Source organism: Pyxicephalus adspersus, chromosome 4 (assembly GCF_032062135.1).
Source record: "Pyxicephalus adspersus chromosome 4, UCB_Pads_2.0, whole genome shotgun sequence".
Taxonomy (NCBI): Eukaryota; Metazoa; Chordata; class Amphibia; order Anura; family Pyxicephalidae; genus Pyxicephalus; species Pyxicephalus adspersus.
The window spans coordinates 146639161-146657768 of NC_092861.1; the positions used below are offsets into that span (position 1 = coordinate 146639161).

Below are 18608 nucleotides of genomic sequence, written 5' to 3' on the forward strand. Positions count from 1 at the left end.
TGTGTCTGTCTCTCGCTGTGTGTGTCTGTCTCTCGCTGTGTGTGTCTCTCTCCCTCCCTCTCTCTCCCTTGTGTATTAGTTGCATTAATCCTGTGATGAGAGTGTAGATATTGATGCCATGTTTGCTCTCTGAGATGGATTGGATCTGCTGTAGTTCTGAGCTCCTCTGACTGTTGCCGCACAATGGAGTCATTCATAATACAGCTGATGCAGCGCTTTACTGATTTGATTATGGAAAGCAAGATAAATTCATCTAGAATTCTGCGCCGGTCAGTTGGTGGAGGAGCCGGCAAAGTCTTTTTAGAGAACACCTGTGAATATAGCGGCCAATGGATTTGTAAAGGCAAAATTCCTTCTGTCATGTAAGGTTCATCTGCAAATTGCTGCTGGATACATTTTACATATGCAACACTTACAGCTTGACCTATCACTGGAAGTGAAGTAATTATTAGATACTGACTATTGTTTGGTTGTTGGACATTGTGGTGACAATTTATCAAGATTGGGTATTATTATTATGAGCAAAAACATTGGTTAATTACCTTATTGGTCCACTTAATGAATCCTAACACTGGTGCTATAAAAAGTAATCAAATAATAGCTGCACATTGGAAATGAGAAATTGATATACTGAGAATTTGTCCTTCTGCAGAAGCTTGTTGGTGAAATGCGTAGGACAAAAGATCGAAATAACACACAAAATAATTCCTAAAATGCTTTATTTTGTTAAATAGTGTGAGTTACATTTTGTATGGGAGCTCTGCAGTAATAAATTGTGATTTTATACAAATTTAGGCATTTTGGAAGATACCAAGCCCCGAAGAGCTTACAATCTAGGAGGTGGGGGAAGTATCACACAATAGGAGGGGGGATATGGAGTGGTGGGTGAGTAGTGAGGGTTTAAGAGACAGAAGAAGACGGGTAGGTGAGTATGAAAAGATGGGTTTTGAGTTCTTTTAAATGACCTGAAAGTAGGAGCAAGTCGAATAGGACATGAAGACCATTCCAGAGAGTAGGGGCAGCTCTAGAAAAGTCATGTATGCCAACACGTTACTTCCTAATATACTTACATGTACTTTTTCTGTTGTAGGTATGTAAGCGTATGGATCTGGAGTGTCAGCGTATACTCAACCAGGGATTCCTTCGAGTGGAGCGATATCACAGCCTGTGTCAAAAACAGGTCAAAGCACAGCTTCCCAGGTATGTATTTCTCTTCCCAGCTCCAATAGAAAGATTGTTCTCACTTACCATACCGTGATTGAATGAAACTCCTAACAGCAATACACAGAAATAAAAATGAAGTTTATTAGCATAGGGGGGAGGCTGATACCCTGTCAAAGTTTGTGTTCCTGTTAACAGATTTTCCCTTAAACTTTGTCACCAGAGAGTGAGAGAAAATCATTGAGCACTGGGTAGCGGTAAATACCCCATAGGGATCCTAGTTTATCTGCATTCTATCTGGAACAAATAATAAAAGCTTTTAGCTTTGTTTTTCTTGTATGAATTTACATAATTGCTTAAAATGACTACAGGAAGAGTTTAGGGAACGAATATTAGAACGAGCATGGAAAGCTCACTTTTTCCGGCACCTCCTTATCTCCTACCCATATGAGGGTGAGTGAGGGGAGAGAGAAGTAACTGTATATAACTATAACTGTAGCAAGCTGTATGCACACTCTATATGGGAAAGATTTCTGCATTCTATATCTACATTTCTACATGCACGGGAAGCCAGCTGGTAACACTCAAGCCTTCCATCATCCCTGCATGTTACCGATGTACAGGGGTCTGCATTGGCCCCATGCGCACCTCTAGTTGCTACTTCTAGCATTGGCTTTCCTGAGCCAAAGATAAAATCGCTTCCCGTTTATTGTATTATTGTCCAATTTGATGCACTGGATTAAGGCATTATTGTTTATTATTATTATTAAACAGTATTTATATAGCACCATCATATTACTCATATTACATATAGTGCTGTACATCATTATTATTAAGCAGGATTTATATAATACCAACATATTACGCAGTGCTGTACATTAATATTATTTATTAATATTAAGCAGGATTTATATAGTGCCAACATATCACGCAGCGCTGTACATTATTATATTTTATTAATATTAAGCAGGATTTATATAGCGCCAACATATTACAATGTGCTGTACATTTTTATTATTAAACAGGATTGATAAAGCACCAACATATTATGCAGCGCTGCACATTATTATTATTAAGCAGTATTTATTTAGCGCCAACATATTACTCAGCGCTGTACATTATTATTATTGAGTAGTATTTATATAGCGCCAACATATTACGCAGCGCTGTACATTATTAATTATTAAGCAGTATTTATATAGCGCCAACAGATCACGCAGTGCTGTACATTATTATTATTTATTATTAAACAGGATTTATTTAGCACTACCTATTACAGAGCGCTGTACATTTTTATTTTTAAACAGGATTTATATAGCACCAACATATTACACAGCGCTGTACATTATTATTATTTATTATTATTAAACAGGATTTATATATATTTATTATGTAGCGCTGTACTTATTATTTAATAATATTATTATTAATAAACAGTATTTTTTATAGCACCAACATATTACGCAGCGCTGTACTTTAAATAGGAGTTGCAAATGACAGACAGTAATACAGGAGGAGGAGAGGACCCTGCCCAGAAGAGCTTACAATCTAAGAGACATCGTACTCCAATGAAGAGGCGGCCATTGTACTGAAAAGACTAATAATTAGAATGTAGTCTTTTTTCCCCGAACATATCACTACAATAGACTGTAGTGCATTATTGTGTATTGTCACGTTCTGCAAATGTTGGAGGTGTGTTATATACAAGTGAAGTTGTCTTCCACAAAAACCAAACCATCTCTTCCTCATCATTAGATGTCTTTAGTCTCCAAAGTTTAGGGACTGTTGGCATAATGCAACCAACTTTTGTAAACTGGGTCCTTACCCCAGCCTGAAACTGGACAATGCAGTTAATTAATCGGTCATTCTGCTTTTTTCTTCCATAAGTATGCTTTATGTATGCAAATAACTAATTGGCTTCTTGTGCAGCTTTTTCCTTCCTCAGCTTTTCTATGCAGGGACTACAATACCAGGCTTATTCCAGGTCAGATCCAAGTACTTGCAATTGCAATATATACACACACACTTGATGAATATAGAGTTGCAGTATTTGTCTCTTAAGGACTTGGAGATAATAGGTATCAGTCTCCCTCCTGATTATTTATTAATGCTGCCACCCCAATTGGATGAATAAGCAGAGAAGGCTGTTTTTTTTAGGCAGTTCGTATTTATATTAGTATTAAGGTGGCGTATACATCAAACCCAGTAAAAGATTTATACAATATTTAGGCGTTATCATCCTCACAGTGGCCAAGCCCCAACGCCTTTCGCCATGCGTCTTTCTCAGGGGATTTGTCTCTTAACATCTGCCCAGCGTTTGACCTTGTCTGTTCTATTCATTATACCCCCTTATCATCTATTTGCACCTAGCTATGCAATGTAACTTTTTTCACAGGAGGGAATCCGAGAGGCGAAATCACTCACTGGCGCGTCATGCCGACATTTTGGCTGCGGTTGAAACTAGGCTTTCCTTACTCAACATGACTTTTATGAAATACGTGGATTCTAATCTCTGTTGTTTTATTCCTGGAAAGGTAAGCTGGCTAGATGTAAATGGATACACACACTGCTATTTAACTTCTCTAAATGTTTTTGGAAGGTTCTGGGTCTCTTCAATAGGAACTAGACTCACCCTGGCCCCCTATACAGCTGTACATCAGCAAATCGCCTCTAATAATAATTTATTGCAAACTGTGGCGTAAGTTGCATTTTATCTCTCTATTCTTGTTCATTTGAAAGGTCAATCACTAAGCCCATGTTTCTCCAGATTGTGGCAGCCACTGTCATGTTAACTCGTTCACATACATTTTGTATTAAAATAAAATGTATTAGGTTTGCTTTCCTTTGGACACATGAATTCATATTTTTAATGCGCTTCCCATATACTAGTGTAGCTGTTCAATGTGAACAGCAGGTGGCGCCAAATGGTAAACATTACTTCTCTTGGTGGTGATTGTGTGTAGGTGGTTTACTTTTATGGCCACTAGGTGTCGCTCTTGATGCAGTTTTTTAAGGTATTATTATTAATAATAAGAATAACAATAATAAACAGGATTTATATGGCGCCAACATATTACACAGTGATGTACAGTAAATAGAGGATGGTATTATAAAAAAGTAATTTAAAGCCATGTGATTAGCACTGTTATGTTAAATATATTATTTATTGGACACTCTGGAAACTAGCATTGGCAGACATTGTATTTTATTTATTGCAAGTTCCTTTTTGAAAAGACTGTCTGGTTTCTAAACCAGTGCAAATGGTACTTTCTTGCAATAGAAGTCGTATCTGATATCAGATAGTCTCTACAGTTCCATGGGTGTCACATACCTATCTCTCCCACCATCCTGTGGCACCATCCTTATAACCCTTCATTCATGCCCGGTCTATTGGAACATGCAGACAATTGGCTCACCTGGAAGTTTGTAATGTCAAAAGCCTTATGGAAGATTATGGCAGCACTGGAACACATGAAAGGCAAGATTGCCATAGATGTAAGCTTGCTTCTTTTTCAGTAGAGCGCCCTTTCCATTTATTTAGTGGCATTTTCAGACTCATGATCACAACGTTAAAATTTTTAGATAAAAACACAAAGCTTAAATATTTCTAAATGATCACATGATTGCAGTATTTTTCCTTTTATATTAAGTTGTAATGAGCCTTGCAACTTGCCAACTTATTTGACTACAGTAAGAGTCTGTTCCCTAGCAACCCCATCCATGTGTCCTTGCACATTATTATTATTAGTAATATTAATATAATATAAATATTATTATTAATAATAATAATAAACAGGATTTATATAGCGCCAACATATTATGCAGCGCTGTACATTAAATAGGGGTTGCAAATGAAAGACAGATACAGATGGTGACATAGGAGGAGAAAACCATGTCTAGAAGAGCTTACAATCTTAAGAGGTGGGGAAAGTATCACACAAAAAGAGGGGGGACATTATAGGCTTCTCTTCTCTTCTGAAAGTGTGTACATTCTGTCTTTCAAGTGAGAGTGAAGTCTTGATGATGGGCCCAACCCTATTGAATGAAACCCCTGTTCCTTGATGCAATTTATAAAGTCCCTACAAAGCAGCGGTCGAGCCAATACCAGAGAACCGTCTGCCAATGTTATGAGAGCAGAAAACTTGAATCTTGCTAATCTTCTCTAATGAATATTCTCCCTGCAGGTTATCGATGAAATCTACAGTGTGCTGCGGTATGTCAATTCCACAAGATCCCCTCAGAGGGCACATGAAGTTTTGCAGGAATTACGGGACATCTCCTCTATGGCCATGGAATATTTTGACGAGAAGATAGTTCCCATACTTAAAAAGAAGTTGCCAGGTTCTGAAGTGTCCGGACGACTTATGGGCTCTCCACCAGGTACCGAGTCTCCCTGTGATCATACAAACAGGGAACAAAAGTTTGGGTTTTAAAAGGAAAGGATTTATCCTGGTTTGTCAGGCATCAGCTATGGTCAGTGGGTGCTGATTGTGCCTGATGTTGCTAACTTCCTTTGACATTCCAGACTGTCTAGATGTGAAGTTGAAGTGTCATTCACAACCTCGCAATATCACTTCACACCGAACTCTATCACAACCTAACATTCACCTAAAACTCGGTATTCTCCCCATAAATGATTTCAAGCTGGGTCAGAAGAAGCTGTAGGTGGGTGACATCTCTTGTATTCTAACCCAACTTATCAGTACCCAGCCAAAAACAGCCGGGTGGTAATGAAAAGTGCTGGGTGGTGTGCCCAGCAGAAAGGCTGGGGAGAACACTGAAAACTAATAGGGTTTTTATGTAAGGACTTAAATGAATGGCAAACCATTGTAAGCATCCTTGCAATGGTTTGTCTCTGGAACTTTTTGCTGGACAGCTGGGTCTGTTAAAGAAAGTTGATAAATTTTAGATTTGATAAAGGATAAAAAGGTGATAAAACTGTGACTTAATTTTTAAAGGTTTTTTTTATTATTAAACAGTATTTATTTATTGCCAACATATTACGCAGTGCTGTGCATTAAATACCGGTTGCAAATGACAGACAGATACAGTGACAGAGGAGGAGAGGACCCTGCCCAGAAGAGCTTACAATTTTTGTACTGCTTTATTAAACACATAAAACTGCCTACATACATACCAGCAGCTCTTGACTTTCATCATCCACCAGCTTTGCAGAAGGGTCACATAAGGACCAAAGATTGAATGACAGGTAAATAGGATTTTCGGTTATAAAGTAGTTGGAAGACCGAACCACTGAAAGATGAATATGTGGAACCGGCACCACCAAGGAACCAATAGCATTTATCTAGAATGATTATTATTGTTAATAAACAGGATTTATATAGCGCCAACATATTACGCAGCGCTGTACATTAAATAGGGGTTGAAAAAAGACAAATACAGTCACTGACACAGGAGGAGGACAGGACCCTGCCCGAAGAGCTCACAATCTAGGATTGTCGCATCCTACCCTTTAAAATCAGATTTAAGTCATTTTACTTATTCATGACTTAATAATTCTATTTCAAATCAAAATTTGTTTTCTGTTATTTCTGCAGTTCCAGGCCCCTCGACCACGCTGAGCACATTTCAGCTGCTATCCAAGCAAAACCCTTCAAGACAGGAAGTGACGAAACTGGCACAGCAGGTTAAAGCCAACGGAGCTGGTATGACGGTCCTCAGGAGGGAGGTGTCTGAGTTACGCACTAAGGTGCAAGAACAGCAGAAACAGCTACAAGACCAGGACCAGAAACTGCTAGAACAGACCCAAATTATAGGAGAGCAGAATGTGCGACTTGCTGAACTGGAGCACAAACTACGTGAGGTTGTGGAAAGGGCTGTGGGCAACCCTGGAACAAGCTCGCGAGAGGACTCCCCTCAAAAAAGGAAGAAAGTAGCTGAAGTTGCGGACTGTCCTAGGAAATCAAAGCGCCTTCGAACCAGGAAGTGAACGCAACTGGACTGTTTAGCAGCATGGTTTTCTGAACTGGGCACTGGTTGGCAACCAGGGTGTAACCGATCAGCAGTGTTTGGTATAGGTTCCACTTTTTCCCATCCATGCAGTTAAATGCCACTTTACAAAACAAGCACCTTGCAGGTTATGCTATAGTTTCTTTGTTTTTTTTGTTTTTTTTTGCAGCCAGTGAGAGGTAGGTTACAGCAGAAATATACACCCCAACTATTTATACACTGCAGTAACTGGAGGTGTCACAGAGCACTAATCTGAATTAGGCAACACGCTTTATATATAGTGAATGCCGTCTTTACCATATTTCATGAGCGGTTCTCCATTTTGCATTACAGCTATTGTGTTTCTTCAGTCTACATCCAGCTAAAACTTTTTTTTAATTTGTTTTATATTTTGAAAGTGGACCTGTATTTTGGAAGCAACAAATGGCAGGCAGAGAGCAAAGGACAAATAGCCATGATTGATTGTGGTCCCCTTGCATATATTTCCCCATTACTAATTGCCTTGTTCTGCACGCTGTGTGGAGGCAGCCATTATGGCGGTCAAACAGGGATTTGCTTCTTCATGTTAGAACCGTCCCTCTGGCTTATGAGTTAAAGCGTCACTAAACCCTTTTTTTACTCGCCTGTGCTTATTCTGTTGCTGGTGCCACCAATTTCTTCTTTGACTCCTCAACCCTTCCTATTCGCCCGAGCTGGGGTGACAAAATTCCTGTGCATGCCAATAAGCGTTCATTTAGTCCCGAGATCCATAAGGGAAGCTGGGATGTGTTGGGTTTTCGGCAACCAATGGTAAAGCTGCACATTCGCAGCCTAACAGGTTTTGACAAGTGAGACGAGACTCCAGCAGGTAAGAATGCTTTTATTGCAAAAGGAACATTGCCTGACCCTTTCTGCAATAATGCCCTGGTTGCAAAATTTTTTTAAAGTAGATGTTCAGTTCTGCTTTATTGATAAAGAACAAGCTGGAGAGGTGAATGACACACAGATTCATACACTGAATAAAGCAGGGAGGTCCTTGTACTGGAGGTCCTCAGGTACATCTCGAAAGAGGGGGGCAGAGTGAATGCACCCATGAAGTTTAATGGCTACGTGTCTCCATGTAGATCTCTCTTCACTTCCTGTCCTGATAGCTGTCCTTTGGACAAGAAGCGAGACTTAACATCCACAGTGGGATACTTGACAGATCCTTGTCTGTGTCTGAGAATCTTCCCCCTTACTCGCTACCTTTGAAATCAACCAAAATTAGGTGTAAAACCAACTAGAATATACATAGCAATAAAACCTGATCTATATACATGAGGTAATGTTTGTACACTTCCCTATTCTGTTAAACACAAAAAAAGGCTGCTGAGGGGAATCTGGCACAAAGCAATTTACCTCCATAGGAAACTTAGGCTATAGGTTTAGTTTTGTGGTCCAGTCAAAGTGAAGTGGCCCTAGGAAGCACAGTACTATTTTCATAATTACAGTAATATAGAATTATGTGGAAAATGTCTTTCATAATTATTACGGCTGTAATTACTTTTAAATTGGGGGCCCATATTAGTGGTATGGAACTATTTCATTTTCTAGTATCTAAGCGTGTGCCACTGAAAGGCTCCATTACACCTTGCTGGTACCTAATATGCAAAGAAAAGGCTTGCCATACCTTTTGTTTTTTAATGGACCATAGTGATGGATATGGATTAAGCGTAGAAATAAAAAGGAGTTTGGTCAGTTCCAAACTTTTTTGAAAGTATCCGCTTTATGTGGGACCTCTCCTTTTAATCCCTAATCAATTGAGTTTTGCCACATGATTAGTTTATCTTCACTAACTTAGAAGTAAATGGAATGAAAATAAAGTGATCGATTACAATAAATCGATACTAAAGAGCCAACTGTGTGTTGCCGTATGCTATGTACACACATCTAAGGTTATCTGACATGTACAGCGGTCCCCTGGTTTAGCTCATGGATCCCTCGCCGCATATCCATGACGAAGATCGGAATGATCGCTATACAAGTCACGAAAGAAGAGTGCAGCAGTATGTCGCTCTCTCGCCCACCCCTTCTCTCTCCATAGTACAGAATGAGCGCTGTGTGTACAATGCTTGTTTATTCATCTCTCACTGGAAATGATCATGAAATTTCCTTCCAAAGGAAAGGAACATTTTGTGTATGCAGCCAAACTGCATTGTATATCAACCAAAGAGATTTAAAAAAAAGTTGTGCACGGCTAGGTAAAGAATATTTCACTACTTTCCCTGCACCAGACCTGTTATCTATTTCTAAATGACAAGTTAGATTCTGCACAACAGATCATGTTCTTATTTGGATAAGAAACTAGTATCTGTGGTTTCCTATGCAGGTGTTTTGCAGCGTGATAGATTCCTTTTAAAGCAAGCCTACCATCAAAACACATCCGATCTGTACTGATTATGCTGGGGCTATGTGTCATGAGACAAAAGAAAAATCCCAATATATTTACATCTCCATACCTCGGTTTGTCCTTATTATTTTCCTGTACAGCAAGAATCAGATTGGGGAAAGGCAGCACATTAACAGTTAACAATGCTGTCAATCGAACACAGAAATCTTGGACATTCACTCTTATCTCAAGCTAGGTTAGATCCTGGACCAAGCTGTGTTTCTTCATTTGTGTTGGAGAAGAATTGGGTTATCTACCTGTCTAGCACATGTATGTGAATCTCGGTGGCTAAACAGAATTGGTAAAGCTGTGCACCCCTCTGTATTTATCATCTTTCCTTTAATTCTTTAAAAAAGCCAATGTCTCCTTTTAAAGGACCATCAACCTGCACCTATTGAGCTTTGGTTCCACATTTGAAGAAAAGGAAGGAAATCTTCCTTGACTATGTCAGGGGTCAGAACTAGGTAAGTCTGACTAGGTGAGTTCTTTGTCCATAGCTCTGTTTTACTTGAGTTGGCTTAAGCTTTAAAATGGTTTGTTGTCAACATTTCATCATTACTTAGAGGGAAGGTGGCATATTGTGACAACACAAGGGGGAACTTACTCTGGAGAAAAGCAGCCACTTCCAAAGTCAGGGAGTTTTTAGGACTTCGAATACTGAAGATCTTGCTCCATTTTTACAAATGTCATCATTATTGATATCTGCAGGCTTTAATACATTCTAGGTGGGTTCTTTATATAAGAAATGTACTTTATCAAGACCCATTTTTATCAATCTGTGAAATACCCCCGACTGGTCTTGGTGGACATTTTTTCCATTATATACAGCTACATGAAACAAAACAAAATGAGCTCAAAACTTCTTTCTAGAGGTGATGCCCTCATGAATGTTTTATTTATGTCTGCATTCAGACCTTGATTATTATCCTTGGAGTAGTCCCTGGGATCAGGGAACAGATGCACCTACCTTTTAATAAATACATTTTAATAAATTCCACATTGTCAAAAGGATATCCCTGGGGGTTTCAAATTGTTAGTATTGCAGTAAATTGGCTCCCTTGTGTCATTGTTGCACATATGCCCTGTGTTTTGATATGGCATAATGGCACAGCCCCATTTATTTCTGCAAGAACCTATTCTGCATATTCAAAGGAATCTTAGGACAATTTGCATTACCTTAACGCTTGATCCTTTTTTTTTTTTTTCTTCTTCCTTCACTGCCAGCTAAAGGCCTCATTTACTGTACAGCAAACCACAATACAGCTACACGCAATGTCAAATAATCTTCTTTCTTAGACTACTAAATAACGGCAGAGGCAGCCACTTTGTGATGTTGTTAAATTTTAACATACCTTTGCGATTATTGATTTATAAGATGGCTGCCTGACATCCGGCCTCGTCTAGGTGCCTATGAGAAGAGTTGATTCTTGCCTAGGCAATTAATTAAGCTAGATGACAGGTGCACTTTACCCCCCTACCTACTCTCCCCAAACTGCAACACATACACCACATTCCTGACGCAATGGCTCCATAACAATGACTTGTTACCTTACAAGCATGTCATGACCAGGTTACAAAGAGATGGAGAAGAGGGGATGCTGGTTTATTCTATGTATATGATATGCTTAGCCTTTTTAAGTGTTTTATGTTTTCCGTTTTTTACCGGTAACTCCTCAGTGCCTACTTTTCCTGTTAGCAAATCCGTAACACCCAGACGTTGGACTGTTAGTGGTTTTCAGATTCTCCGATTCTAAATGGAGCGAGACAAACAAAGGAATTGTATTTGTTACCCTGTCACTTTAATTTGAGTTTGATGCTGGGCACTGGTTTATCATGTACCAATGTCTGAAAAGCCAGTCTTTGTAAACCATCACTTAGACTTGAATTGTGTATACACAGTATATATGAATATGCGTATAAATATATATAATATACCTTTTTCTTCCCCTTAGTGATTGAAGTGTCTGTGTGCTTTTTGCTGTTTACTCATGCAGAATTTTCTCTTCTAGGGTAGCTCTCTGCTTATCAAGCTTTCCAAAAGGTATATTACATTAATAAATACATATTGTAGCCAGGACTGAATACTCTCAAAACTACCAATCACCAGAGGATCAAAAATCCAGACTATTCATCTCAAAACAATCTCCAGAAGTTATTGACCTTTAAAACTTTCCCTTATGTAATAAACCAACAGGCCTGCTATTGCTGCTGGGTGGTGCCATTGAACTTTTACTGTCAGCAGCCTCAGAGCTGTTGCTGTATTTATACTCTAGTACAGTGTTTCTTGACCTTTTTTAACATTAAGGGAACCCTTGAAATAACTTTTAGGTACTCCAGGAGCCCCCTGCTATAATTACTATATCCACATCTTGCAGTACATTAGTGTGGTGGTCAATAGAAAGAATTCCTCTTACATTGCTGGCCATTGGGAAGAATGTCACCCTTACAGATAGCCAAAAAGATCATTGGGGTCAGACTGACTTGTGAGGCATAAACCGCTCAAGGAACCCCTAGAAACCTATAAAGTACCCCGGATTTAGAAACACTGATAAAGTATTTACCATCTATAGAAGAGGGTCCCAACAATTTTTGCACCATGGACTGGTTTTATGCAAGACAATTGTTTCATTAATGATGGTAGGGGATTCAGGCGCCCATAAAATTTGCAAAATATATATGGGGCAATCTGTCCCTTTTGCATGCAGTCTTCGCTTTGACAGTAGCATCTATACCTTTTCTCTTGTCATTTTGCTCAGCAAATTTCATCTGCCAGCTTGCGTGACTGAACAAAATGACAGGCGAAGGGAAAAGGATCCTCTGTGGCACAGTAAAGACTGCAGCTGATAGCGATGGCTGTGGCCCACTTCGGCAGGAACTGATACTGGTCCATGGTTCAGTGGCTGGCCTGTAGTATTCCCTTTCTCCCCTCCTTGGACAGCTACAAAATCTGTTGGGTGAAGAAGTCAGACATGATGGTTCTAATGGTTAAATTTTCTAAAAAGCATATTGCAGGTGAAAAAATGAAGACCAGTCTTCTAGAGCAGTGGTTCCAAACCCCAGGACTGCGGACTGGTGCCAGTCAGTGGCTGATGAGTTGGGGGTCCGCAAATGACAGGAGGCGACGCGCTGGCAGTGGTAGTGCCAGCGACCCTCCTTACACTGCTCTAAAGCTAGTGACAGTATGATAGCAGGAGCGCAACCAGTGGGAGCGAGGGTGGCTCTCCTCACACTCCTTACACAGGAGCTGCTAATAATGGCGGAGCAATGTATGTAAGGCTTACACTTCTCTGCCATTCCCTGCACACCAGCTCTCTTGCACTACTCTGCTATTCCCAGCTTGTGTGCTGACAGGAGGCTGTGCTGCTGAGGATAGCAGAGTAGTAAGCTGTACATATACCGGGCCCTGCTGTCAGCAAGGTTTGGGACCACTGTTCTATTTATTAATTTTTTTTTTTTTTTTGCATGGGTATACAGCAGCTCATGCCGGTTTCTCCAGTTGACAACCTCATGGCCGAGTCCTGTAGTGACCTGGAGGACCTAGCTAAAAATGCAAACAAGTGTGTGTAAATACAGCTTTACACAAATATTATGTGTATACATAGGAAAATTGCTTATTTGTGTACTGTGAATGCCAAAACCTGGTAAGTGACCAAGCTTTTTGCAAAGCAAAAACTGGAATCTAACCTGGAAGAACTGGTCTTGATTGGATTTATGCAAGAATTACATATTAGTGTCTTTGCAGCCTTAAGTATGATTCATATTTTTTATTAATTTCACCTGCTTTTTAACGTTTCAGTGAACAATGACGGACTCAGTCAGCAAAAGTCTAGCATTTACCCTCTTTTCAAAGCAGGTGTCAGTATTTTTTGAAAGATGAACAGAATTTTCTATCATAAGTAATTCATGTTCCCTTGTCTGAATTTGTCGTGGAAGAAATTATGTTGCAGATGTATCCTTATCATCTGGTACACCTCTGGGATTGTCAGGCCTTGAATTTGTCACTACCATGATTTCCAGTGACAATGGTTACCAGGGCAAGTAGTGAATTTCCCTAATGCACCACAGGCAGTAACAAAAAAAAAAAAGTTTGTAACTCTTCACCATGCCACTTTCCAAAACTTCAAGAAGGTTGCTTACGGGACAGGCCTATCAACCAAGACTGGTAGCACAGAAGATAGATGGAAGTTATGGAGAGCTTTTGATTCTTATCACAGGTGAGTTTTCCTATATGGCTTTCTGAGCCCTGTTAATCTCAAGTTGGCGGCTGTGGAAGAGAAAAGGTATTGAAGTATCATCTGAAGCACAAAATAAAGCAAACCTTATTCAGAAATGCAACTCCATTGTCAACATGTTACAATAGGCAAAAACGAATGCGATCCGTTTCTACTTTTATTTCATATGTTCAGCCTGGTGTGCACTGGTGTTAGTCACTTCAATATCAAAAAAGTGTAAAATACACACAAAAAAATGGAATTTTGCATTTTTTTTCTTTCTGAATTACCTTTAAAGTGTGACTCCACTGCTGTGAAAGCTAAATGGATGCATGGATTCAATTCAATTCCACTTCTTGCTGAGTTTAAGGGCTTCACCTGTTCCAGTCATATGATCAGTTCCAGTGTTTTATTAAAAGACATAAATGTTGGAAGAGCAGGGAGCTAAAACCAGATCGGGGCATTGCTGGAAGAATTCTACCACTATATGCAAACGTACGGAAACAACCTCCTCACCTTCACCAAGGCAGTAACTGCTAAACTCTGCTAATCTGCTTTAAAAGTCTTTTTAGGCTTTATGTATGCAGGTTGACATTAAAAAATTAGGCAACCTCCGGACCTGAGGTGTGCCGGTTTTTCGAAAAGTCCTGATTTTTTTACAGTATTTTATGCTGTATATATTTAACAGAAAATGACTTACCTGTACAGTCCTTTAAATGGATGCTGAATAGGGCTATACAGCAGCAAATAAATGAGATGGAATGAGCAGGAAACCATGTGCAAGCAAGACCCAACAGCTGATTCTGGAGTACAGCACCATCAAAACAATAATGCCCCTTCCAGGAAACAGTGTAAATTTGAAAATGCGCTCGGAAATCTGAGGAAACGGATTATCAATGGCTGGATTTTCGAATGTCAACCTGTACCAATAATTTTTTTTATTGAAATACATTTTGAGAAAAGAAAGAGCACATGCATACAAAACAGTCCAAACAATAGGAGATATAAGGAAAGAACTAAAAGCAGAAAGAAGAGCATTGGTGGTGCAACATAAAACAAAAAAAGTCCAATGTTACAGTTCTAGTCCTGCCAGTCATAAAAAAGTTAACCAAATTGAGATGATGCAGGCAAAGTAAGCTCAGCCGATGGTATATTATAGTAGCACAACTTCAGAAAAAAGACAATTATAAGACAATTTTTAGTCCGTAATTCCATTGATAGCATAGCTGTTTGTGTATCTGAAAGGAGAAAGTTGTGCGATAGGCTACATATATTTATATATATCGCTATTTAATGTACAGCGCTGCGTAATATGTTGGCGCTATATAAATCCTGTATAATAATAATAATAATATATATCTTGGCACAACTGACCATTGCAACAATCAAACACACATTGTGTAAAATGACTTCTTTGTGGTCTGCCTTGGCTTGTGGAACATTCCAGGAGTAAACTGTCCTCTGGCTCTGATTTCTGTGTACATAGCTATAATTATTTCTATATTTGGGCCAGAATATTTCACAGAGCCTGATTACAGGCTCTATCCTCTGCAGGCCCTAAATATATTTTAGTTTTGGTAACTAAATTCAATGCCTAAAGTGGATGTTTCAGTAATCTATAAAAACTCCTGACACATCACAGTATACAGCAATAGTAGTTTTCAAAAATACTCCACTATTTGCTATGAAAATCCATCCTTGAGTGGCAGTAGAGTAACTTTTATTAGAATATGTTCACATGGCCATGAAGTTTTGGTGCAGTTACTTCTTTCTCATGACTCTGAACTGATGCCATGGGGGGGACGCCATATGAAGTAATTGGGGTGGCATTGCATGGTACAATACAGCTCACTGTTGCCAGCCAGATGTGCAGATGCTGGTTCTTTAAATCTATTCGGCTCACCTGTGTTCCAATCATAGCCGCCATCTTGCTTCCTATCTTTGGCCATGTTGATTGGCTGTTCAGGCACATGGAGATCATTCATTCCTGGCATATGTAAAGGAATCTGGGATTGCTGGGTTTCCCTGGCAGCTAAAGCTATTGCAGAAGGGACATTGCCTGTTCTTTTTTGCAATATTAACCGGCTTGATCATGAAAGTATGATGGAATCCAACGCTGCAGTGCAAGGGACTAACGTCCCATCTACTAGGGTGCTGCACAGGATCCCTTGGTCCCAAAGTTGGTCTGAACCTGGTCTGTGGCTGAGATGCTGCTGTTAGTCTGCTGCAGGCAGAAGAAAGCATGTCATCAGTCTCCTCTTCCCTGATTTGATCAGACTGTTACATTGTAACTGTATTGCAGATCATAGGAGGAGAGGCTGCAGAAGGGAATTATGTTTTCCAGGCAGTGAACAAAGACCTTTACCAGCACTGGTATTTACATGGCAGTGTCAACTCTGAGCTGGAAGTCAAGGAAGTATAGATGTTGACCTTGGATGATGTCTGAACAAAAATGACTCGGTCCTTCCAAAGATTAAAACAAAAGAAGCATTGTTAGGGAAAGTATTGGTATCTCTGTGGGAGGTAACTTTTCAGGGACACATTTCAACCACTATTTAAATCATCGCAATATCATGTTGATTTGTGTCCCCTGATTTTCATAATGAAAGCATAAGCCTCCACTACCATTTACCATTTCAAAGTGAGCCAATCACAACTGGGTCTACAGAAATAAAGAATATATAGGTTGCCTACCAACCTCCTAAAACTGCAGCTAGCTGATCCTGGCTTCAGTACTTTCTGTGTCGCTGGCCAGGAACTAGCATGCAGCCAGTGAAGTCACTCATAATTTATATATATATCTACTTGCTCAGGGGCTCATACTGTATTGGATTAGCATGGAGGGAGCTTGTTAAAATGGAACATACCGTAACTTCTCTACCTATTGTATTACTTCCTTAAGCCCTGGTTCAGACAGGTGGTGGATCCGCCAATAAATGCCCAACCTCAGTGTTAGCCAGCCCTAGCAGCAAGCTTCTTCTCAGGGCAAGAGCTTACCCCTTCAATGGGAGTGCACGCTCTTGCCCCTAAGTGGGTAGGAAGTTGCTGCTAGGGATAAAGTTGGGCATTAACTGATGTTTTAATCAGCAAGGGCTTTGACATAATAATTACAAAGTATCAAAAGAGTGCGTAAATATACCGGTATAATGCCCTTTTCTTTAGCCTTTAAAAGATCTATTCATGATCTATCAGTGTTACAAAGTGTATCATCGTAATAATTTAATATGAAGTAGTAAGTATCAATCCATTCAGAAATGCAGAAAAAAAATGTAATATGTTCCTATTTCATTTACAGGGCTGCATAATATGTTGGTGTTATATAAATACTGTTTATTATTATTATTATTATTATTATTATTATTATTAATAATGCATTGATGACTGCATTGGTTTCCTTTTTCCTGGCACTAACACACTTCCTATCCTCAAAGCTCACACATTGGGTCTGATTTATTAAAGTTCTCCAAGGCTGGACAGGATACACTTTCATCAGTAAAGCTGGGTGGTCCAGTAAACCTGGCATACATTTCGTAAAAGTAATATGCTATTTGTTAGCAAATGTTTTAAATCCTGGACCAGATCTATTCCATGTTTGCTGAATCACCCAGCTTCACTGATGAAAGTGTATCCTCTCCAGCCTTGGAGAGCTTTCATAAATCAGCTCCATTGTACCAGTGGTGTTGCTTTACCTGGGCACTTTGGGCCCCGGATCTCATGCCTCCGCTACTGCACATGAGTGAAAAAGACACTTATCCATAGAGGACAGGGGGTGGCATAGTTACCATGCTTTAAAATCTGTGACATGCAGCATCTTGATAACCATGCATTCAGGTACACTTATCTAATGACAATGGAGAGCTGCAAAACCACATGGTCAATGGATACAGATAATCGCCTGAGTATTATTATCAGCCAGAATTAATATAGTGGCGACATATTATGCAGCGCTGTACAACGTCCGTAGTCATGTCACTCGCTTTCCCTCAAAGGGGCTCACAATCTAATGCCCCTACCATAGTCATATGTCATTATTACATAGGACAATTTTGGGGCACAGCCAAAACCCCTGACAGCATGTTTTTGGAATGTGGGAGGAGTACCCCTCACAAACATGAGGAGACCTGCAAACTCCATGCAGATAGTGTCCTGGCCAAGATTCGAACCTGGGACCCGGGGCTGCAAAAACCAGAGTGCTAACCACTGAGCCACCGTGCTGCCCCTACAGTGTATAAATCAGTGGATAACCACAATATATGGATTTTCAGGCATCGTCCTAAACTATGTACATGTCAAAATTCTTTCTTGTTAATTTTGACGGATGCGAACATAGAGCTGTTCCATTCTTTGGAAAAGGGCAAATGTCAGATATCCTATTGGAAATGATAATGGTCATCACTGGTCAGTCGCCATGGTGGATCACTAATTGACGTTCTATAATGATTGATTGTCTTGGACAGCAATCAGCGTCAAGCAACTAATAACCATTGTTCTTGGTTATCTCGGGTAAAAACAGTATATTATCAGTATGTGTATGTGTGTATATATATATATATATATATATATATATATATATACACATCATTGTATGTTAAATCCCCACACCTAATAGATTGTAAGCTCTTCAGGACAGAGTCCTCTCCTCCTGTGTCACTGTCTGTATTCGTCTGTCATTTGTAACCCCTATTTAATGTACAGCACTGCTTAATATGTTGGCGCTATATAAATCCTGTTTAATAATAATAACAATAATTATATAGGAGTCATGTGAGAACCCAGGAGACTCACCTCAAAAGGTTGCTTCCCAGAAGACTTCAGGGGTCCAGCTTTCAACAACACAGGTTAGGTATGCAAATTAATCC

The 18608-nt window shown here is 39.6% G+C and overlaps 1 protein-coding gene across 1 annotated transcript in view; it reads left to right on the top strand.

The window, feature by feature from the left end:
• FBXO28 (F-box protein 28) overlaps positions 1-11489 on the top strand; it is an 18009-nt gene extending 6520 nt beyond the window's left edge. The window contains exons 2-5 of the mRNA XM_072409907.1: positions 1091-1200; positions 3557-3695; positions 5346-5541; positions 6720-11489. Of these exons, the coding sequence (XP_072266008.1) occupies positions 1091-1200; positions 3557-3695; positions 5346-5541; positions 6720-7111 (837 nt within the window). The 3' untranslated portion in view covers positions 7112-11489. The remainder of the gene's footprint in view (positions 1-1090; positions 1201-3556; positions 3696-5345; positions 5542-6719) is intronic.
• The last annotated feature ends 7119 nt before the right edge of the window (positions 11490-18608 follow it).